Source organism: Kogia breviceps, chromosome 2, assembly GCF_026419965.1.
Source record: "Kogia breviceps isolate mKogBre1 chromosome 2, mKogBre1 haplotype 1, whole genome shotgun sequence".
Classification (NCBI taxonomy): domain Eukaryota; kingdom Metazoa; phylum Chordata; class Mammalia; order Artiodactyla; family Physeteridae; genus Kogia; species Kogia breviceps.
This window is the reverse complement of record NC_081311.1, coordinates 97103481-97128080: the sequence shown is the minus strand read 5'-3', so window position 1 is coordinate 97128080 and position 24600 is coordinate 97103481. Positions and strand designations below refer to the sequence as shown.

The 24600-nt window shown below is 48.2% G+C and overlaps 1 protein-coding gene across 2 annotated transcripts in view; it reads right to left on the bottom strand.

Annotated features, from left to right (window-relative positions):
- Positions 1-24600, bottom strand: part of CCDC93 (coiled-coil domain containing 93) — a 93684-nt gene that overhangs the window by 13966 nt on the left and 55118 nt on the right. For both annotated transcript variants that reach the window (XM_059052541.2, XM_059052540.2), the window contains 10 exons: positions 20137-20253; positions 16205-16267; positions 12621-12694; positions 11387-11468; positions 10433-10504; positions 9120-9173; positions 7433-7495; positions 4230-4338; positions 2206-2288; positions 134-171 (listed from right to left, as the gene is read on the bottom strand). In XM_059052541.2, coding sequence (XP_058908524.1) covers positions 134-171; positions 2206-2288; positions 4230-4338; positions 7433-7495; positions 9120-9173; positions 10433-10504; positions 11387-11468; positions 12621-12694; positions 16205-16267; positions 20137-20253 — 755 coding nt within the window. The remainder of the gene's footprint in view (positions 1-133; positions 172-2205; positions 2289-4229; positions 4339-7432; positions 7496-9119; positions 9174-10432; positions 10505-11386; positions 11469-12620; positions 12695-16204; positions 16268-20136; positions 20254-24600) is intronic.

Genomic DNA, 24600 nt, shown 5'->3' with positions numbered 1-24600 from the left:
ACATCTGCACATAGCAGCAGGGGTGAAAGTGTAAGAACCCCACCCTGAGCACTAAGCCTTGCTCGATCAGGCAGAGGTGAGCCAACAAAAGTGCAGGGCACACAAGCTACTGATGGGAGGACAGAGCACTTACTGTGAGAAGTTCTCATGAACTGAGTTCAGCAGGCTGATCTGGGGAGGAAAGAAGAATAAAAACAACAAGCAAAGGATGAAAGATGCCTGTGCTAAGCCCAGCCACTGCAAGCTTGTCACGTGTCTCTGGAGGCTGCTTCTGAGATGAACACACCTTGTTCGCACAGATGAAAGTAACATGAAAAAAAAAGAGCAATGTGCTCTCACCTCCAGAGTTTCCCCAGAGCATCCACCTTCCCACAGCCATGCCCACAGGAATGACAGAACCCAAATCCCAGCTGGGAAGCCTAAGCCAACATTAGGGCTCTTAGGGCTGTACCACAGCCCTTCCGATCTCACCAAACACTGCACTTTATTTTCAGGGCCATCAGCTTAGCAGAGGGTCAGTGGGCATGGAGGGTGAGAACACTGCCCATTCTTCTCCTTCCCACAAAGTCTCTGCCAATGCGGCCGGCTGCTGGGCGGCTCAGAGGGCCTCCACGGGGGTGTGCCGCCATTCAAGACCCCTCTCCCCTAGAAGTGCCATAGCCCGCACCTAGCACCCTCCATCTGTCCTGATGATCATCCAGGGCAGGCCTCTGAGTCTGGGGTCTAGAAACCTAGGTCCTCTTTCTGGCTCTCACCGACTCGGCTTGTGAGCTCAGGACTGAGCATTTACTATACTTGGACTCAGGTTAACACTCTGTAAAACGGAGATGATATTCTTGTCCTTATGACTCCACAGGCAGGTTGAAAGCCAAAATATCACAGGTATAAACACACTTGAGATAAAATGTACAGTTTATCCAAATGCAAACTTGTAACCGCATTAGTATGGCTTGGAATTAAAAAGCAGTCCCCCCGCCCCCCGCATACTCCTCGTTTTTAAAAGAATGCAACAACTTTAAACACTGCTGATGAAGGAAGGTCAGTGGGGTTCGGGGCTTCCTCAGAAGGGGCTGCCCGTCTTCCCTCAACAGGTAGGAAGAACCCAAGGCCAGGGCGTGCAGCAGAGCTACCCCCAGGGCTGACGTAAATCCCCCAAACGCACTCGGTTCATCTGCTCGAACGTTTATCAGATGCCTGTTCTGTGCCCATTACTGTGTACGGCCCTGGATACAGAGAAAACAGAACCCAACCCCTCCTCAAGGAGTGCATCTCGGAGGAGATTAATCTGGTTTGACTGACAACAGGCCGTCAAGGACAGTACTCACTGATGCCTCCATTTGGGTCCAGGTAAAAGACACATTTGTAATACTGTTCTTAGTAAAGTGGTAATTAGTGCAGGTTGCAGGATGATGATAAAATAGAAATAGGTTCTGTCACCCTCAAGGGGAGGGGGAGGCAGGAGCTAATACGTATCACCACATGCAAGGGACTTCACAGGCATTGCCTCGTTCTGTCTCCATCACTGCAGGAGTTCTCCCCGTTTTACAGGTGAGGAAGATAAGGCCGCACTAAAACCCAAACCCGTGTGAGTCCAGAGTGCCTGCTGGAGACACCACACTGCTGCCGCTGGGAAGACAGCGCTGCTTTTTCCTAAACACAGCTGCACACCTGCCCCAATCGTCTGCCTTCCAGCGAGGGCCCCGACCACCAGCGGATCTGGCCTGAGTCACAGTAACATGGAGGGGCTGCCCCGGTCACCCCTTCCACTCCTGCTTTCGTTCTCACAATTCTTTTAGTGCACGCCTCTGTCTGCCGCTGATGATTAAATCGCCATTTCCCTCTGTCAACTCTGACAGCCCACCCTCCCCATTTCCTTTAGCTGGCTCTTTCCTTCCTCTAAAACTCAAACTACAGTTTCACCGACTCCAGGCCCTCCTCCATATGCACCTCTCGAGCTGCCAGTATGTTTCTTTTTATGACGTCATCTCTCACAAGGCACCATACACAGCTGCCGCCCACCCTGCGGAGCGGGAGCCCCGACGAATGTGCGCTTTCTGACTCTGTACCCGGCACTGGGCACACGACAGCTGTTCCTCCCACTTCAGCCGAAGGCATCCCGACACCAGGTTCGTGTGAACTTCCCGGGCTGACAGCACTGGTAGCTGCTCCTCTGATTATGTTTCTTGTTTCCATAAAGGCTCTTACCTCTTTTTCCAAATAAACCTTTTTGTCATCCAGGGTATTATATAAAGTGAAGAACTGCTTGGTTTCTTTGTGCACTGCTGAAACTGCAAATGCAAAGAAATCAGCACATGAGCGAGAAAATGTATCAAAACCACCCTGAGTACCCTCTCCCCGCGGAGGCACTGCAGGACTCGGACCTGCCAGTGCTGGCTCTCACTCGCCCGCTGCCGGTGCAGAAGCCCCACGGGGCACAAAGGCCGGTGTAGGGCCGCCACAGGCTGACGGCACGTGCGTGGCAGCAGTGACGGGCCCGCCAAGACGGGGAGCCAGCGGAAGTCCCTGTCAGCCTGCGGGACGCAGGTTTCTCCGAAGTCCTGCAGGTGAGGGGTCCCGGGAGGAAGACAGAGGGGTGAAGCAGCCCCGGGCCAGCTCGCTCTCCCTGTCTGTGCGGCTGCCTCCCTTCCCACGCTCCTTAGGGGCAGGAGCCACAGCCGGCTCTCTTTCGTGAACCCCGTGCTTAGGAAGATTTAACTTAAGGCAGAAACTATTTTCTGCTGAGAAACTGCCATCGTTGACACCTGCCCCGATCATCTGAGTGAAACGTGAGGACCGCATACAACATCAGGGTGGCGAGGGAAGACGTGAAAGGATGCGTGCGTCTGGACGCGTGTTCTGAGTAGGGACAGTGCTCCGGCTTGAACCGGGAAGGACGGTTGAGACGCCAACGTCTCAAGGGAAAATCTGGGGTGTATTCTGAAAGAAGACTTGGGAGTTTTCCAAGTGGGAACTGTAGGGCACTGGCCTCCTGGGCCTGGGACCAGCTCCCGGGGCTGAGGGATACAGGGACTGCGGGGGGCCCGCCGGCCCAGACGAGGCAGGATTGAGGGTTCTGAACATTGTCCATCCAGTTAGGGGGAGCTATTAAACATCAAGGCTCTTCAAGCAAGAGTGTAAAAGGATCAAATTCTGTGTGAGGAAGATCCCTCAGGCACAAGTGCAGACAAGGGCTTAGAGTCTGGGCAGGGATGAGACGGTGCTACAGCAGGGAAGACAGGGGCTCTAGCTTGCCTTGACGGCGCTCCCAGTGACCGAGGGGAAAGGCGGGAGGGAGGCAAATTCTGTCTCATATGTGCTGAGTTTGAGCTGCCCGGGAGACAGGCAAGAGTGGGGGCCTAAGGCAGGGGGGATGGTCCAGGGTCTCTTTACAGCGGGTGTGAGCTGGGCCTTGAGATTCTGTCCAACAGAGTGAAGAAGGGGTCCCAGGTGCAGGTTAACAAGGGTCAAGGCCCAGGATGTCAAAGGGCACGGTGTGCACGGAGGGCAGCAATCGGGACCTTCAGGCAGGCCACTTAGACTTAGACTGGGGGGGGCCCTGGGCAGAATAAGGAGAGAGGCTTTCCTCAGTGGGTCTAGGAAGCGCCCGAGGATTTGTCACTGGAGAGGAGTGACATGACCGGGTGGGTGGATGACAGACTGAGAAGGGGCTGCAGACCAGCTAAGGCTCACTGGGCTGAGCTACGACGCAAGGGAGAGCAGACACGGCAGCAGCACTGGGGGGAGAAAGGCGATGACAGCTTTGAGTGTCACTCTGAGCCTGACGAGATGTGCTCCCTGGTTTGGGCTGAGGGGGACCCAGTGCTGCATCCCCGGTGGCCGTGGTGCTGCTAAAGGCAGGGACCGCGCGAGCAAGACGGCCTGCAGGGGAGAAGAACGGAGCGAAGGCTGATCGGAGATGCCGGGGTCACGGGCTCCCACGTGACGCGGGGAAGTGGGGCCCGGTGACTGACAGAGACGAGGCTGGGCTAGAAGCACCTAAGCGCTCAGTCAGCTTAAGCTACCTGTCCAGGGAGGGGGCAGGCAGAGCCCCCTGGTGTCCCTGCTGGGCCGCTGGGCTACGTGAAATGAGTGGGCCTGACGATGAGCTGGGGCCTTCCCAGGGGTGGCTGTCATGGACGGCGCCACCGCACCGAAGTGGGACAGAGCCCCTCGCCTCCTGCCCCTCCCAGGGTCAGCCTCGGGAGCCTGTGGGTGGCCGGTGTACGTACTCTGGCGGTAGAGTTCGATAAATCTCTTCTGATACTGTATCAGCTCGGCTCTGCTGGGCACTTCGTCAATCCTGCGATGCAAGATTGCTATTTCTCGGTTTCTTCGAGCCTAGGTGCAAAAGGGAGGGCGAGACACCACTGTTTGGTGAAAGGCCTCACGTGCCCTCTGGGGAGCCAAGACACTGCCGCCACCCACCCTGTGCCCACACACCCGCCCTGGGAGGCAGGCACCCGGCGCGGCTGCGGCCTGAGGTGCACGTCTCAGACCCTGACTCACCCGGCAACACAGGGAGAAGGCGTCAAAATAACGGATAGGAGGGAGGATTCTGAACGGGAGGGCGTGTGTGGATGGTGCCCCCAGCCAGCCCACCAGGCCCCCAAGGACTCCAGAGCAGCTGATTCCCAGCGTCAGGCAGGGACCAGGAAACAGAAGTGCCTCCCAGATGACAAGGGATGCTACCCTGCTGCCTCCATGCAGATCCCAAATCCCTTGGTGTGTTTGAAAAGCTCCTACAGTTTCCTCCTAAAGCAGCTTTCTGGCACTTTCCCCCTCCTGTGAAACGAACGGGCTCTTCTAGCTGAACTGCCCCAGGCGCATCCAGGGAGGCCGGGCTGTGCGTGGCACAGGGGAGACCTCAGGCCCCGAGGTGGGCGGCTTCCCCGAGGGGCAGCGCCAAAGAGGGCCACGCAGCCCCCACCGCAGGTTCACGGTCTCAGCGCTGCCCCTCTCCTGCGCCTCCTCGTCCCCCCCCTCTCCTGGCCCACTTTATCATAGCGGCAGACGGGGACCTCTCATTCATTAGGGCGCAAAAACCCCTCCGGGCGCAAAACCCACTATCGTCTCTCGTGATCAAACCAAAACAGTGCCTGCTGGTCTGGCCAGAGTAGAGGGAAGGATGCACCTCTCCCCGTGGCCAAGGCTGCGCCTCCCGTGGGGCCTCAGGCTCCGGACCCTATACCTTCTCAGGAATCTAAAGATAAAATCATTCACTCTTTTCACTGTATCTTTAACCTCTCCTTTTCTACTGGCTTCTTCTCACCGGCATTTAAATATGTTCAAGTCCCTCATCCTTAGAAAGGCCCTTCCTTAAGCCCTGATCATCTTTCAGCTTCCATCCTTCTCCTCCCTCTAACAGCACAACTTCCCGAGCGCAACGCCCCCCCGTGCCTCTGACCCTCCACCCGCCTCGGTCGCCCTTCAGGCCACTGCCGCTGGCTGCTCCCAACACCCACGGCCACTGCCCTCGTCAAGGTCACCACAGACCTTCTCTCTGCACCTGTGGCAATTCTCAGCTTCCAGCTTTCCTGACTTCTGGCAACACTGACCCTTCTCTCCACTGAGCTCTCTGCTCAGCTGCCACGAGACCTCGGGCTCCTGTCTTCCCTGGGCCTCCGGCTGCCTGCTTGGTCTCAACCCTCATTGATGGGGTCCTTCCCTCCTTCTTCTCAGCCTGTATTTTCACATCCTAGGTTATCACCTATACAGTGCTGACCCCCAGATCTCCAGCCCAGACTATTCCTACTTGGGTGAGTACCCCAACCTTTAAAAGCCCTAAACAGATCTCACTAACACTTCTATTCACACTCCCATCCCCTTCAGCCCTATCCTTTCTCCTTTAGGCTTTTGCTCAATTAATAACACAAGGATCCACACTAGTGCCCAAGTCAGAAATTCCCCCACCATCCTCGCTCGACTCCACTTTTTCTCTAGCCCATCCCGAGTTCCATGGATACAGCTGCTCAGTCTCTCACCTGCCGGTTTATTTCTGTCCATTTTCACTGACCCAGCCCTGGCTCAGGCTTCAGCAGGCTTAGGGTTCTACTGCACCTTCCCTCTAGCCAGTATGTATGACTGACCCCCAGGTCTCCAGCCTGCAGTATGCAATTCGCATATAAGCCCCCTTGTACTTTGATGTATATGGACATATCTTGGTTCTCAAACAGGCAGCCAGCTCCCAGAAGACAGAACATCCCATTTACTATTCCTGGGATCTAAGGCAACACTGAACACATAGTAAGCACACAGCCAACAAGTTTCCAAGTGTGCAGCTGTACTGTCCTGATTTTATTTAATTCTGTGTCTCTTTAAGATTGGTACAGTGTCCTTGTATCAGGACAAATTTGACTCCCCGGAATTTAGCCAAACAACTCAGCAAAATAAGCACAGGCCAGAGAAAGGAGAAAGAGGGTCCCATTGGCCCCTGCAGCCCCTTGGCCACTCCCCCCAGAACCTGGCCTTCCTTTCCCAGAGAACAGAGAGAAGGCCCGGGCCTGAGTGCAACACAAGTTAACTCTTGTCTTGTGAATGTGCATGAGCCAGACCCTGGCAGTGTAAAAGATTCTATAACATAATTTTGATCTATGTGAATTTAGAGCCAACTTTAAAACTCCCCATACTTGATGGACTTCTCACAAACCGCTAAGGGTATCAACTAAGACAGCTAAAGTGGGCACTTAATTTTAGGGGAAAGGTACTAGACAAGAACACAATATTTTAAAATCTACCTTATCCTCCCCCCCACTTTTTTGTAAACAGCTATGAGATATATAATTCACAGGCCATACATTTCACCCAAAGTATACAATTCAATGGTTTTTAGTATACTCACAGAATCGTACAACCATCACCACTACCTAAAATTGCAGAACTTTTTCATCACCCCAAAAGAAACCCGTACCAATCAGCAGTCACTCCCATGTCTCCCGACCCCTTACCCCCACCATTAGGCAGCACTTTCTGTCTCTACAGATTTGCCTCTGCTGGACATTTTAACAATTTTTTATAGTTTGCAGAGTACAAGTTTTACAATCCTTTTGTTAAATATATTCCTAAGTATTCTGTTCTACTGTAAATAAAATTTTCTTAATTAAAAAACAAAAAAAGTAATGGACAAGAACATTAGACCTCTAACCTTGGCTCTGGCACTTACCAGCTGCTTGTACTTCACAGATGTGAGTCAATTTCTTCATACAGAAGATGAGGCTAATAGCTACTTTCCACCCATCTCAAATGAGATGATGGTGAAACAACATGCCGATGTGAGGTGTTATAACCAACATAATCCACTGAGTTATACTCCAGGTAGAAGAGCAAACAGCAGCTTTCCTGAGTCTCTCCAGCTCTTAGATGCTGAGACTTTCTACTTCTGCTATAAGGACACATGCCTAGTTAGAGGCATTTATTGGCTCTTGTTTTCACTCACCTGTAGTAAACGGATCTTGTAAAGCTTCTCTTTCTCCATATTATACCGTCTGTCTAGGTCTTCCTGAAATTGGAAAAAAAACACAATTATCTGGGAATAGGAAATTTTCATTTTTTGATGAAATCTTTTGAAGTTGAACAGTTTTTATATATCTCCCTCATCCTGAGGCTCCAAATTCCTTTTTTCAAATGGCCGAGTTCAGGGTCGGGTCCTAAGTCCTTGACACTCTTTCACATCACTTTATAACAACTCTTCCTTCTTCCGGGACCCAGGCCGCATCCAGGGTTCTTAAGTGAAGTATCTGTCAAGTCCAAGTGCCCTTTCCTCCCACACCAAAAAAGATTCATGAGGAGGAGGAGACAACCGTTATTTAAAGAGCCTGTTGTTCTATGTCTCTGTGTTTGGAGATGATGATGGCTTGCTTCCTATGTTTCTGTTTAGACCTGCACTATCCAACATGATAGCCACCAGCCGCAAGTGGGTATCTAAATTTACGTTAACTAAAACTTTAAAATATTCAGCTTCTCAACTTCCCTAGCCACGTTTCAAGTGCTCAGTAGCCACATGTAGCTAGTGGCTACCATATTGGACAGCACAGATAGAGAACATTTCCACCACTGTAGAAAGGCCCTTTGGACAGAGTTGAATTAAAAGAGAGAAACTAGCCCCTCACTGAACCCAATGGGGTAAAAGACATGGCTGGATGGTTTGCTGAACTGGGGAAAGCTACAGTAGTGTCAGAGGTGCCCCTTCCCCACTGTGTGCATACACACGCACACACACACACCCAGCTCCTCCATGGGGCTCAGCTGCAGGGAAACCTCAATAGCCTTCACACACACACACACACACACACACACACACACACACACACACACACACACACACACACACACACACACACACACACACACCCAGCTCCTCCATGGGGCTCAGCTGAAGGGAAACCTCAATAGCCTTCACACACACACACACACACACACACACAGCTCCTCCATGGGGCTCAGCTGCAGGGAAACCTCAATAGCCTTCACCATGGGAGTCCCGAAGCTCACTCTCTAGGTGCCTCTGAGGGCACGAAGGGAAGAGAAACCCTAAAAGAGGAGAATGTTAGAGGCTTTCCTGTTTCTCTCTTCCTTCTCCTCTTCCTTTTCTATTCCTTTCTCCTAGAAGCACCTGTTTAACTCAGAACACGGGTCTGCAAACTACAGCCCAGCAGCTAAATCCCACAGCCCTTGGGTCAAATTCGCCCCTGTGCCTAGTTTTGTCAATAAAGTTTTACTGGAATGCAGACATGTCCTTTCACTTATCTACAGACTATGATGGCCACAGTGGAGCTGGACCACAAAGGTGACGATATTTACCACCCAGCCCTTTACAGGCTGCTGACCCTGAACGCAGTTCCCCCAGAGAGAGCTCTCTCCCCGTGCACTGCTCGCTCCTCGAAGCCTGGGCTGTGATGGGCACGTGTGGACCACACAGGCCTGTCCCCTTCCCGGCTCAGATGCCAGGGTGGGGACGGCATGCCTTGTGCCAGGCCCGTCCCCGGGAGGTCCTGCTCCACCCAAGGGGCGGGTGCGCGAGATGGAGCCACGCCCTGAGAGCCCGAAGACAAGGAGGTGGACACGTGAGAAGCTGCCACACCCGCAGAGGACAGCGGTGGTCCTGAGAATGGGCAGGTACTTACGTTGTGCGTCATAGCAGGGGTTAGGGCACCGTGCTGCTCTCCCCTGGAGAGGGTCTGCCGTGAGGAAAAGTAAAAAAAAAAAAAAAAAAAGACAAAAAATGTTTCTGAGGAAAGGGATGGGACAGAAAAGCTGAGGGTCCAGATGTAGGAAGGCGGGGTGGGCAGACCACGTCTGAACAGGGCATAGCCTGCACACGAGCCCCAGATTTTAAATTGTTCTTAAGTGCCTGTCAGCCTCACACTAACAAGCTAAACTCTGACTGTCTTTGAATGTGAGTCAATCCCTCTAACAAGGTGTGACTGCTCAGAGGAGGAGTGCCATCCTGAAAGTCTGTGATTTGTGCAAACGCAGAGGCTGCTGAGCTCACGTGAGCCTCCAAGCTCAAAGTCTTAGAAACAACTGGAAAGGCTGGATGCGGGCGGTAGTCCCAGGACACGACCCACGGCACGGCCACACTCTGCTATCCCCGTGCTGGTCCTCACGGCTGTGGCTGGAGTGGCACACACATCACGACAGGGAGGTGGCACCTCTGAGGCCCGTCTCCCCGCAGCCCTGGTGGAGCGCATCTGGACTCATGCTGGCTGCCTGGACAAGTCCCCTGCCCCCTCTGAGCCCCAAGTTCCCCATTTCCCCGTGAGAGGGTACAGTCGATGGGCTCCAAAGCCACCCCCAGCTCTCACATCTTAAGCACAGGGAGCCACAGCAAAGAAGCCCTGAATGGAGTGTGAGAAGGGACAAACCACAGCGGTCCCTACAACCTCATCTGGTGAGAGAAACAGACTTATTTTTCTGTCCTCGTCCACGCTAGCTCCTTGGAAGATCAAGGCCTCTGTTCCGAGAGCCAGTGGGCTGTGTTCCTGAGCCCGGGATGCTCCCGTGCTGCCGGGGCTCTGACCTCCCGTCCCGTGCTGCTCTCTGCTGCCTTCCTGTGTCAGCGGGCAGGAGCGCAGGGTGGAATGAGCAAACTGGCACAGAATTTACAGGCAAATGGGACGAGTGGGAACAGAGCTCAGGGGGCTCCTGCAAACACCCTGTCCCTAACAGAGGGGGAGGCCGGCTTGTGACCCCTTAATTCTTATCTGGAGTTGCTGCTGGCCACACCGATGGATGCTTTAACCCACAGAAGGAAGACAAAGGACAGGGACAAGTATCTAAGAAAACTACTTGAGAAATGTGCGTTCAGAGGGCCAGGCTGAGGAAGGTCTGGTCTTTTCCAGCACCACACTCTTCGCTGTTGAGTCCTCTAGAAATCCTTTCACGGTGGAAGTCACGCAGCCCCCAGTAGGCTGGAGCACTCCTCCACAGCCCGTACCTTTTCATCTCTGCCTGGAGCCCTCTCAGCCTTCAGGTTTTCAATGTCCTGCTGCAGCCGTGCCATCTCCTCCTTTAAAAATAATATGAACAGCCATAAGATTTGGACAGGCTAGTAATCGGAGGTAATTATTTATCTTGATCTAGAGTCTTTTTTTCACATTTTGTGAGTTTACATGGAGTCAGAAAGTCCATTAGGCAGTAGCTCCCCAGACCCCCGATTTTCAGCCTGGGAAGGTTAACTCAGGAGGATACAGGCAGCTGTACCTCAGTCAGAAGGGGCCTTTCTTCCTAAAGGGCAGGCGAGGCTCACAGCAACCCCTGGGACACGGAATGAACGAGTGGCTTAGAGCCCAGTCCAAGCCTCCTTCTCGGTGCCGACCCTTTTCCACCTTTCTTGGGACCTTGCAGCCCGGAGCCCTGCCTCACCAAGGCACTCCTCCCCTGCCACCTGGCCCTGCGCAACTCAGACCAGCTTCCGGATGGCTCTGGCGCCACGGTGGCCTCTCTCCCTGGACTCACACATGACTCAACTCCCTTTTCCTGCCTCCCACATGGTCACCTGAGCATGTGCCCGCTACTGGACCACGAGGTCTCACGTGGCAGAACATGCAACACACAGACACGCCAGGTTTTCAGGGCGGCCCTGGTCTCCTAAGATGCTATGCCTTTCGCACTTTGTAAGACTTTTCAGTACATTTGGAAATTAGAAAACATCGTTTGTTAGACTGCGCTCCCAGTCAGTCTGGGGGTTTGGCACACCTAAGTCACTTGCGGTGTGCTCGGAGGGCACCTACCATAGTCCTCTACTCCTCTCACACACTGCCGCGTACCCGCCTGGTGAGCCTGCTTTTCCAACCGCACCTGGACGGGACCCTCGGCAACACAAGAGAGGGAAAGCAGGAGATTTTACAAGAATCTTGTTTAACATCTGCCGACACCAAGCAACACTTACTCGACAATGTGCTTTAAACTCCTGTTCCTGACTTTTCAGATTTTCATTCATGGCTACAAGGGCTCTCAAGTTCTGCAGGATGCTGAAAAGAAAAGACCAAAAAATGACTGACTTGAAACAAACTATTATGATTTTATGAATCACGGGGAAAACCAAGACCCCAGATAAAAAGGGATTTCTTTCTTAATTTCCTTGTCTCTCCCAAGAGTGTCTAATGGGCTTCCCACAAATGGTTATGACTACCCTTTAACTGACATTATTATTCATTTATAAGCCGAGTCCATCAGGCCACATCCAAACAAACACTACAGAATTCAGCATTAAAATGTCAGCTGCAGAAACAACAAGGAGTTTCAAGATTACTGTATATTTTTAATGATACTAATTACTTAACAGACTCAGAGCACACACAGTATCGTGATTTTAATTCCTATTTTTCATTTCCCTTCTGAAAGGAAATGAGTTTCAAGGTCATTAAAAGCACTAATTTGAAATTTAAAATGTCAAGTATCTAATAGTACTTTGCTCCACATCATGAAAAGAGGATTTCTAATCATAAAGCCAAGTAATCTGTAGGTACTTCTTTGCTAAAAATGTCCACCAACCCCAGAACCGCTCAATCTGTGCCTGAAGCATTTTATTATTTCATGATTTCACTCAAGTGAGTGACACTTGGGAGATTTCACCACCCAGTTTGGTGCTAAAACAGTCAAATGTAAGTGATTATATTTAACTTAAATTGTCTAAATACAATTAATTGAAAAACAAAACAAAACACAAAAACTCAGCAGCTGTGTCTTGGTCAAAAAAGATGGCACCTTCACTCCCAAAGGACAGGCCTGAAATGTGTGCTGTTAAAACCTGGTAACAATGGTTGATTCTAAGGGAGGGGGGCACACGTCCTTTGAACCTTGAATGTATTACTTAGTTTTTAAAAACAGAAAAACAAAACAAAACACAAAACGAGCTGCTCCTGACCCCAGGGGCAACTGTGGGGAAGAGGAGGCTGACTCAGCACCCCCTGGGCAAGTGGTACGGCCCGGGTCCACGGTGAAGTCACTGAGCGGCACAGGGCCGGGTCAGCGGTGAGGTCACCGAGCGGCACGGGGCCGGGTCAGCGGTGAGGTCACTGAGCGGCACGGGGCCGGCAGCAACGACCCCCAGCTCCTCAGCCCTGTGCTCAAACCACCAGATACCTTCGCGGAGAAAATAAGCACGTGCTGAAACCTCTTACCCTGGATCAGCTTTGGCTTCTACCTTCTCAAGGGCGGCCTGTTCTTTGTCCAGTTTCTCACCATAACTCTTGAGCTGTGAGAGACAAGGAGGCACGTTGGTGGGACAGGAGATGTCCTCTCCTTCCCGGCTCACACCTGCACCCCTTTCCTGACAGCCTACTGGATTTGGCTGTATGCTGAGAAAATAGGTGGACGAGAGGAAGAGGATGGGGGTGGAGGGACAGCATGGAAAGGTCAAAACCAGACCCTTCTCGACACATGCTGCTGGTAAATGAGACCTTAAAGGCAATATCTTTAAATCACAGCAGCAAATGGGTGGAAAACCAAAAGTAATGCTGACAGCAGGTGTCTTTCAGTAGCAAGAGGTAAATAATAACAGTGGCTGTGAGAGACAGACCTGGGTTTCAATTTCAGGATACCACTATCACGGCTGCTTGACAGGGGCAGGGTTAAATCTCCCATCTTGAAAAATTCCACTTTCTTTTTCTGAGTTAGACAGTTGGGGATTGTAAAAAAGAAATTTTAAAGAAACTCAGATTTTAATTTTTAAGGTGTGCAAATCTATCACACAATAGAATACTAAGCTGCTATTTAAAAAAGAAAGAATAAACAGCTCTTTTATGATGATCTCTTAACATCTACTGTTGATTGAAGAAAACAACATATAAAACCATGATTCCAATGTGCTTCCAATGTGTATAAAGGAATGTATACATTGGATGTACACAGGTATAAAAGAACCTACATGTTATTTGTATATGCATGAACATTTTCTGAAAAGATTCACAAGAAACTGGTTACCCTCTGGAGAGAGTAGCTGTTTGCTTGGGTTACAGGAGGACACCCTTCATACTTTTTGAATTTTGAACCATGTGAATGGGTTACCTATTAAAAAAAAACAAGTTAAAGAAGTTCTAAGAGTCCTAGCTGAAAATGGAAGACCAAACGCAAGCTGCAGCCAGCTCCTCTTGCCTCAAGTCCTAGAAAGTCCAGGTGATTCTGTTGGATCACAGGAGTTGGGTACCTCGGGGACAAGCAAGATGGCAGCAGAGAGGAAGGGGCTGCGGAGGACTGCCGTGTGGACCCAGAGGATGCAGGAAGGCCTGGGGTGCAGGGCTGGGGTCTGCATCAGGACGAGCCAGCGGGCTACGCAGAGTAGCCTGGCTCCCTCAACCCAAGAGCTGGCACGTGGGTCCCAGAGGCAGGGCAGCCCCCAGAGAGCCAGCGACACTCGGCAGCAGAGACGGTGCCCCAGCCCCGAACATCGAGTACCACTGGCTGATCCCACCAAATAGCGGGACCCACCCTTCCAGAACAGTCACTGCATAAAATGGACACAGAACCCATACAGTTGGTAACAGAAAATTTCACAATCAACAGTAAGCACACCATGAAGAATTATCAAACATTTGAAGAAAGACAGAACCATATAAAATGTATCAATTCAACAAATGAATTCTGATCTGAAGGAATTGTTTATAGATCAAGAGAAACTTCAGACACAGTTAATGCCCTCAGAGAGGCAGGAGAGGATACTGCATATTTTAAACAGGATTAACCTCTCACGTACAAAATCAAAGCTGTGGTTGCTGAAATTGAAAGCGCACAGGCTAGAACCTGGGGGCCTCGGCTAATGCAGCGGCCTGCGGCAGCCCCCATCCCCCGGCCACACGTCAGGGCTCCCGTGTGTCCTCTACCTTCCGTGCTCGGCTTCACTTTTCCTAAGTTTACTGGGAAGGCAGATCTTCCCTGTTTTCCAGTGCTACTAGGTTATCCTGTGAGGCAGGTTTTGCTGAAAAGGTAAAACCTGGGCAAACTGGCGTGAAAGGGCCCAGCGTGCCCAGTCCTTGCCTTGAACAGAGAAGAAGACTGAGGCCCAAAGGCAAAGTCCGTTACTGATTCAGGTTCACAGTGGTCAGTATTCTGACCAAATCCGTCTCCTATATAAGTTGTTCAGCACTAGGTTTTGGATAGCCTCCCATTTTTCTAGACGGAAATTAGTCTGACTGCCCTCCTAGACAGCAAGCTCGCTAAGAGGTCATTGGTGCCAGATTGTTAGTAGTGGAATCTGAACGTCCCCTCTACTTTAGTTTCTCCAGCTGCAGAACAGGGATATCAACAGTGTGTTGCCAGGGCTGCTATGAAGATTCAATGACTAATACAAATGATGTGCCCAGAGCACGCCCAGCACACTGTAATGTCAGCAGCTACTATTATGTGAGGACAGGAAGACTGTCTCCTATTATTGACTTAACTCATACCTTCCACCTTTCTAGCACATGTACGGGGTTCAAAAAATATTTGATTTAGTGTTTAATACCAAAAGTGACTTGATAGCCATTCTGGATTTATATCCTAAGACATGTAAGTGTTTTGGGAAATTGATATCAAGATGTTTTGCCTTTAATCTCTTCCAGATTGTTATAAAAAGATGGATCCATGACTTTGCAAACTTCAAGCCAGGGATTGTGTACCATGAAAAGTAGGACAGCCTCAGGGATCCCACCCCAGGAGTTTGCCATCTAATCCAGAAGGAATGGAGTCACAGAATAGTGTAAAGAAAGCTGATGTGTCCAAATGCAACACAGGCATCTTTAGAATTTTTTTTTTAATTCCTCTAATTGTCATTCTTGCGTCTGCCCTTTTCAAACATTCTGACAATAATTGAAGCCACCAGTCCAGGTCAGAATTGCAAAGCTTTGTCAGGTTTATAGCAAAGCAGTGAACTGCATAAGTGCTGCATACTGCTAGAGAAGTAACAATTATAAATGGGCAAATTTCATGTGAAATTAAAAAAATAAAAATAGGGACTGCCTTGGCTTCAGAGATGCCTTTGAAGGCCAGTCTTGCTTCCACATGGTCCAGAAAGCACTAGGTGGGGCCCTCGCACGAGGCCCTTGTAAAGTACAGCTGTAGCCCGAGCACCGAAATCACAACGGGCAGAGCTCTTCAGACCTGGGTGAGGGTTAGCTTTCCGTGGAAACAGGGACAGAAGTAAAAAGAACTAAATTCCTCGCATGACAGAGCTGGTATCACAAGTGTGTGTTTTCCTCGCCTGGCTTCCGAGGCAGTCGCAAGTGGGAGGTAGGTATGCTGTGATGCTGACGGAGGACGGCACGGTCACCCCCTGGGTCACGACACGGACCACAGGGTCAAACGGATCCACAGCCCCTCTTCCATTCCGCCTAGGAGATCACCGGCAATTGTGAACAACAAATGATACCCTCTGTAGTCGTGTCATCTCACAAAAAGAAACCTTCTCCCTCTCAAGGTATCCAGTGTTCTGGAGCAGGGGCCCTTTACCATGAATGACCCATCATGTTCTTCCAAGTGGCCACCCTGCCTGTCAGGCCCACTGTCCTCAGGAAGCTTCCCTGACCCTTGCAGCCCACGGCGACCTCTCCCACCCGGACTCTGGTGGTTTAGAGCACGGCAGTGTGTGGATAAACTGACGGCTCGGGTCACGCACTACCACGTGACTGGCCTTGGTCCCCAGATGGACCCGAGCCCTGAGAAGGGGGTGGTGGCCCCTCCAGGTCAAACGATTACCAACGAGACCCATGGAGGAAGGAGACCTGCTCACCTCTGTCAGCGTTTTCTTTTTTTCCTCATATCTGGCTTGTAGGTCGGTACGACTTGCCTGCAGCTGTAAGTGAAAGATAAAAGACGTCTGTTCTCATTTGATCCTCACAATGGAACAGATATGGGAGGTATCCACATTTCACAGATGAGAAAACGGAAGCTCAGAAAGATTTAAACTAACAAATATGGACGTTTCTGACTCAATTAGGACCAACTACATGTCAGGTGATATACTAGGTTTTCTGCGTAAATCCTAACAGTGAATCCTCACTAAATTCAATGGACGAAGACATTATCCTTATTTAACAGATGAGGAATTAAAGACTCAGAGGGGTTAAGTTACTTTACTAAAGTTTCGTAGCTGATAACTGATAAGGCCTGGGTTCAAATTCAGGCCTGACTTCTTTGTATGGCTACAATCACTTCAGTTAACAAACTTGCCTGTTCACAGGATACAAACTGCATTGCTGCACTCAAGAATCTAGCATAGAATTTGACTGGATGGCAAACAATGCCAGACAGAAGAAAGGATTCAGGACTTCAACATGAAGAGAAAGAAAATGAACTACCTTTACTGCTCCAAGTTATACAATCGTAAACTTACATCTCAAAAATGTCATTTCCCTTTTCCTTACAAAAAAGGTATATCTTGTGCTGCCTATGAACTTTTAGATATCTGAAAACATTCCACTCAAAGCTCAAAGGATTTGTACATTTCTACTTTTGAAAAGGGGATGTGGTAGAAAACCAGTTAGACTCATCAGACACTTTGGTTGTTACCTGCGTACAAATTAACAATGAGAAATTGTATTTTGTATCTCAACGATTATTTCAAAATAACTCAGCCCATTAAAAATTTTTATTTATTTATTTATTTATTGGCTGTGCCGTGTGGCTTATGAGATCTTAGTTCCCTAACCGGGACTTGAACCTGGTCCCCAGCAGTGAGAGCACGGAGTCCTAACCATTGGACCACCAGGGAATTCCCAACTCAGCCCATCTTTGAACCTGTAAGCAACCTATTAAGAATTATGTCACCTTCAAAAGTCATTACTCTTAAACTGTGCTTCTAATTATCAGTCTTCACAACTGATGAATTTCCAGCCAGGCCTCTCAGGAAGCCACCTCAAGCGGAGGGCAGGAGATAGAGGAGGGAAGCAGGGGGCTCTGGCTTCTTGCTTTTCAAAGTGTGCCATCTGTGCAATGAGGACTTTTATTAACCTGCCTGTGTCACTAGTAGATGAGAGCATTTCTGGAGAAAGTTTGTTTTTCTCTTGAAATCCTAATGACTTAACTCTTGAAGCTCCAGGAAGAGTTCCTGCTGTTTTTGTACCTGCTTCACCCACCTTCCTGACCCCCTCTCTCCCCTGCACCCACCCACCCATCTGACATTTACCCAAGGCTCTGCTCAAATGAGGTGTGCAGTGGAAGGCGAAGAGCACGGCACAGTCCTTTCCCTCAGGGAGCCGAACCAGTAAACTGGGGAATAAAGTGTGAGACGAGCTGGGTCAGAGACAGGCCCCCCCCGGGGAGGCCAAGGAAAGAGTCAGCTTGCTCATCAAGGAAGGAGTCACCGACAAAGACACACGGGGGCTGGATCCTGACAGGGAAGACATCTCTTCTCTTTAACTAACTCATCACAGATCTGCCCAGCTTTTCTCTAACAGGGGCTGTCCCAATAGTTTAGCTATGTTTCTGTCTTGCTCGAGTCCTCCGTGATTCTGCCATCTCTATCCTCGTCTTCATCCTTAACCCCGAGACTTACCGCCCAAACTTCAGCTGCTGGTTAACACATCCTTTCTGGGTTCCTCTTTCTTCAACCTCAGGTTTCTTGTCAGCCATCTACTAGCTGCCTTCCACTCTATGCCTCTGGCAGCATACTCCCCTACTGGACCGTGTTCTTTATTCCTTCTTTTACTCCTCCTTCCATCTCCCTGTTGGGCTAAGGCTCTCTCTGCGGTTCTCAACGCCAAGGCCGCAGGAGAATCCTGGTCACTTTCTACCCTCATGGCCCTGTAGGAGAGGTTCTTGGATTTAAAGAGTTTGGATTTTCTCACATACTGTTGGTAGAAGTATAAAGTAGTAAAACAATTGGTGAATAATTTGACAGTTTCTAGAAAAATTGAAAATGCATATTTTTTTTGATCCAGCAATTCCACTTCTTAAAATCCATTTTACAGAAATATTTGCACAAAGATGACTGTACAGAGATGTTCATGGTAGCATAAATTTACAACTGGGAAAAAAATCCTGGGGAAAAAACCTCATAAATAGAGGACAGGTGAAATAAACTATACAGTACATATGTACTGTGGATATGCACTATGCTCTTCCATTAGAAAGAATGAGGTAGATCTATATGTTCCAATCTTGGTTCCACTGTTAATAAGCTGTGTGACCACAGGCAAAACTACTTCACTTCTGTGTCTCAGGTTCTTCATCTGTAAAATGAGGGTAGTAATAGTACCTCCTTCACAAGGATGTTGTGTGAACTGAATGAGTTAATTTTTTAAAAAATTAATTAATTAATTAATTTTTGGCTGCGGTGGATCTTCGTTGCTGTGCACGGGCTTCTCTCTAGTTGCGGCAAGCAGGGGTAACTCTTTGTTGCTGTGCACGGGCTTCTCATTGCGGTGGTTTCTCTTGCTGTGGAGCACGGGCTCTAGGCATGTGGGCTTCAGTAGTTGCAGTGTGCGGGCTCAGTAGTTAGTAGTTGTGGCCTTAGGGCTCTAGAGCACAGGCTCAGTAGTTGTGGTGCACGGGCTTAGTTGCTCCGCGGCATGTGGTATCTTCCCGGACCAGGGCTCGAACCTGTGTCCCCTGCGTTCGCAGGTGGATTCTTAACCACTGTGCCACCAGGGAAGCCCCTGAATGAGTTAATTTTGAAAAGCACTTTGTAATTACTCTAAAAGAAAGTCCTTATTAGACATTACTATTACTGACAGAAAGATATCTGTGAAAAAATAAGTGAAAAACAAACTCAATTTTTATAACCAGACAACCCTCTGTCCCCAGGTGAATGAGCATATATAAGAGCTTGCAAAGCCTAGGAAACAGTGGGTTGCTCTAGGGAACAGGAGTGGGTGAGAGTACAGGGGGATTCTCATTTTTTTTTTTTTTTTTTTTTGTGGTACGCGGGCCTCTCACTGTTGTGGCCTCTCCCATTGCGGAGCGCAGGCTCCGGACGCGCAGGCTCAGCGGCCATGGCTCACGGGCCCAGCCGCTCCGCGGCATGTGGGATCTTCCCGGACCAGGGCACGAACCCGTGTCCCCTGCATCGGCAGGCGGATTCTCAACCACTGCGCCACCAGGGAAGCCCGGATTCTCATTTTTAACTTCATACAGTTCTACACTATTTTGTTTATTTATAGTGAGCTTGAATTATCCCTATAATTTAAATTTAATGAGCTGAAGCATTTAAATGTATAAAGACAGAAAAAAAATGATGTATTTCTCTAGAGTATGTCTCCTCATCACTACCTTCAGTGCCCTGAGAGCAGAGATTGTAACTCGTTCTTCTTTCACCACCACGGCCTAGTTCAGTGCCCAGCACAGTGGTGCTCAGCTAATCTCTGTGAATGAATAAACGCTCTTCTTGCCCTGTGATCTTCCTCTAGAACAGAGGTTGGCAAATATTCTCTGTAAAGGGCCAGACAGTAAATACTTTAGGCTCTGTAGGTCTCAATTCTGCCACTGGAGCCTGAAAGCAGCCACAGAACATATGTAAACAAATGAGTGTGCATGTATTTCAATGAAACTATTTACAAGAACAGGTGGCGGCTGGACTGCCCTAGGGCCTGAGAGTGTCGACCCCTGTTCTAGAATCTCCTTTGACCATTCTGACATGGAGATCTTAACTCCTTCCCCAGTTTCTCTCTTCTTGAAGCATGGTTTTATTTTACTTGAATAAAATTATGAAAAGAAAACACTAACCTCTTCCAGTTGTTTGGTCTTCTGCAGAATCTGCTTGTTCAAGGAAATGACTTTATGACGATGTAGTTGGGAGGTTCCTAATTTTTCCAGACTTTCTTCAGCTGATAGCTCAGACTGCTGTGGGAAACAGACAGAAGACCCAAAGGATTTAATCAGCTCCCCCCCACCACACCCAGTGCACTAAGACAGGCCTGTCCCTGCTCAGTCCGGGCAGAACACTAGTGGGCAGCCGGTCACAACCAAGCCAGTGGGGCCCCGGGGTCCAGTGCAAAACCCAATTCAGAGAAGAAGATTTTGACCCGGGGACCAAAAGCCCTATCAAGAGAGTCTACGTTCCTGGCAGAGTGAACAGCACGTGCAGAAGCACAGGGCTATATAACTGCGGTTAGGTTGATATCACATGAGCAATAGGTTCTCATCAAAGGGTCTCAAACAGAGGAATAACATGGTCGTCTTAGTATCTTCATTAAGACCATTCCACAGTTAGCCAGAATGATGAACTGATTCACTTTCATCAAAGTATTATAAATAGATGGTTAAAAAGTTTAGCCATTTGGAAGCACTTACAATGAAAAGAAACAGTCTCTCTCTCACCTTATTCTCCCCATCCATGGGCCCATTTCTTATTTCTATTCCTCTGGTGCTCACAGAGGACAGATTTGAGAGGGGTGAGGGTTGCTGAGAGAGGCCAGGAGGAAGGTCCTGAAATTGTGTAAATGATGAGGGGATGGAGAAGAAGGGCTGGACAGGACGTAGAGACTGTCAGGACGGGAGGTGAGGAAGGGAGAGATTTCCGGTTGGGGTGATGAGGTGAACGCAGCAATGTTATCCAGAAACCATGCAAAGAAGGGGGCAGCAGCTTGGTGCAGATAAACACTTGCCTCAAGACCCCAGAGAGGGAAGTCCCAGGAACAAGAAACAAGAAGTTTGACCCTATTCCAACAGGTATCTTTAAAACACTTCTTGGGTGATCACAGAATAGACAGCTTCATTGACCAGCCAATGAACACCCATTATAACCACACTGCCTTCTTTACTGGAAGTACCCCAATTCCAAGCTAATCACTGATTTTAAGCCCAAGCACAACGAAACTGTATGAATATCTGATTTTCCCTGCATGTTTTAACAGTGATCATGAGCTTCAAAGTTGTGGAAGATTTACCTCTGGTGGAAAGAGACAGAAAAGTGAGAAGAAGAAGAAACTGGATGGTACAGTCACCACTTATCTTGGTTAAGGATTTCCCTGAATAAGTCAGAGGCACTATTAATAAAGGAAAAGTTTTTTGCTGCTTAATGACTCTGGAGGTGGGAGTCAACCAGCAGGATATGGCTGCATAAAATGGCAGGAAACATCATTTTCTATCTTGTGAGCTGCTAGGCCATAAAGGAGAACTAGGCATTACAAAACAGCTCGACTTGAAACCTGGGATCTTTGGGAAATGTCAACTAACACACTCCAGCTTATCTGAATTTCTTCAAATTGGAGTTAACTTTTAAAATGCAATTAACTTTGGGCACATCAAGATATTTACAACCTGTAGTCAAGGGAAGGAGAACTGTTCCTGAAAATCATTTGAGAGCATAAAAAAACGGGGAAAAGGAAAGAGCACTCCCTCTTGATTTTCAAATCACTTGTCAGAAACATAGTTATAATTAACTAATTATATCTCCTCCACTTTGACTACATCATCCTGAACTATGTTATCAATTTGGCCACTTTTGTCTGTTATATACTTAGTAGCTTTCTTCTTGGAGTTCATTTCAGATTCGCATTTTAACATCCAGCTTAGATTCCCTGACACTGATTTCCAAAATGTCACTGGCATATCCTCAGAGCATTCTGCTTTACTAGCAGAATTACATAAACCCTCCATCTCATGATTTACTGATGTCTGAAATGGAATTAATTCCCCAATCATAGGAACTACCCCACGTGGTATGTCTCTATGTTTGATGTCAGGATTATCTTGAGTGCCCTGACCTCCTCTGGGTGTCTCTCTGGCTTTGGATCAGGTCAAGCTGTGGGCAAGCGGGCTCCAGGGGATCCATGTCTCGGTCACCTCCCAGGGAGACTCCCTCCAGCCTGTGGGGGTGAGGGGTAGGCACACACTCGTTCAGTGCCGCCCTGCTCCTTTGGCATGAGTTGGAAGATGTCTCCAACTCTTAGCACGTGCCTTCCTGCTGAGAGACTGCTGTTATGGCCAAGGTCCCAAAAGAATGAAAACTGCATTTCTCACCCAGCTTCTAACACCCTCTTATCAGGGTACCTGGCAACACGCACAGCTTTGTTTAAGACTATGACATTTGACTTCATTTCCAAGAGCCCTTCTTGCAGGAAAACCAGTAGCTAGCTTGCAACCTGGAAAGAGGACTTCCAGGCTAGCTGGCTATTCCTCACTGCCCCTGCCTCTCTCTCAATTTAAATTTTTAGCCACATGGTCCCTTAAGATCCTCTCAGGGGGTCTTTGAGGTCAAAATCCTTTTCATAATGATACTAGATATGATTTTTTTCACTCATTCTCTCATGATTGTACAGTGAAATTTTCCACCTGTTATATGACATGTGACGGTATCACTGCTCTGATGTTAATATGTAATGCATTTATCATTGTTATTTGTAAATGAATTAATACGTAAGTTTTTTGGACCTCCTCAGTGATTTTTAAGGGTTCTTATAGGGTCCTGAAATGAAACATTTTGAGAACCATTACTTTAAGGGGCCGGCTCTCTTGGGAATCTACTCACTGACTGGGCTGCGCAGCCTCATTAACACTGACTCCAGCCAGTGCAGTGGGCCCACCCACGAAACTGAGAGGGGAAGCGCTTTCTGATTCCACCCTCACTAGACGGCTGCTTCAACCAACCAGAGAGAAAATACTTGTACTGCACCGAAAGGATGCTCAAGTCTCCATACAAACTTACTATTACATCTCTGTTATAACAGTGTATGTCCCAAGCAAACACGGGCTTTCAAAATCCTTTCTCTTGCTGCTAGGTAGCAATTCTCACTGCTCTGTGCAGTCCCTTAAACTTGCATCTGCAAAGCATTAATGTACATGTCAGGTTATTAAGTGCCATTTCCACATCTGACATTCTCCAGTGCAATTAAAATGAATAATATGCACATGAACAGGCCCACAGTACATATAAATTTGTGAATTCCTCCATTTGCCTGAGTCTAGAGATGGTGCTATGCAAACTGCTTTATTTAATGGGAAGTTATTTTTGTAACAGAAAAAAATCATTTATTCCAGAGCTGAACTGAAGAGAGTTCTTAACCTAGTCAACAGAAAGCTGATTGTTCTATATTTTTATTAAGTAATTGAAAATTCTCATTTCTTTCAAATACCCTCCTCAAAGCCAAAAGAACTAGACCGATGAAGGCAGAAACAGGTCTTTGAAACAGTATGGCTCATCTGACATTGTGTTCACTGACAGTCACAGTGGGAAGAAAACTAAAGATCACCAAGTTGGATCTTAAAGGATGAAACAAAGTTGGACAGATGGAGAAAGGAGAACGGGCTTTACAGTAAATCCTTGACAGAAAAAAATTAAGTCCCTGGGGTATATTAACTGATTTTTACTTGAAAAGCCCAACATCTCTCAAAGAATGCTAACCATCTATAAATGTTCCACTGTGTTTACATTAGAGCAGGGGCTAAAGTGCCAATCTAATTTTGTTCAACAATTTCAGATTAAGAACGTGCTTTCAAAACCACAGGGTGGATTAAGATGACTTCTAGTGCAGATTCAATGTTTTCTAATAACTGACAGATGTTTGCAATTTCTATTCTTAGGGGAACCAGATATAAATGTCACTCGATAATATTAGTCCAGTTCAAAATAGTAAATTCCTAAGAGAAACAAAAAAATGATTACTTTAGCTAAAACTATATACTTTCATAATGAAAGAGACCCAAAAGGTTATCTACACACCAACCTTCCTAATACAGGAGTCTTTCCTATGTCATCGCTCTCCCAATTCCCCCACTACAATATGGCTACTAAGCTGTCAATAATAAAAGATGCTTATCTCATGAGGGTGCCACAAGTTCTCCATACTGAACAGATGAACTTCAGTTTCTGGACCCTGACAAAGCCTCCCACTGAAAGCAAGTAAACAGACAATATAAGATATTTATTTTTTTAATCTTAAAAAAAAAAATCTATGTGCCCGCACGAATGTAAGACATCCTAAAAGGCCAAAAAGTTAGTAAAAGTGGGAATCCAAGAGGTAGGTGTATCCATGGAGGTTGGCTTTTTTCTTGAGAGTATTTGCCAAAACCAGTGGATCTCAGGCTTTGATTTTTATAATTCAACAACTGCTTTGCATAATCCTTGACACAGATATAGGAGGAAAAAAAAATCTGCAATGAGATTCTGTGACAACAGATTTGCCCTCGTGCAATTCTATAGCCTAAATTCACACACTACCTGGATGGTCCAAAAAACCTACAAGTCAA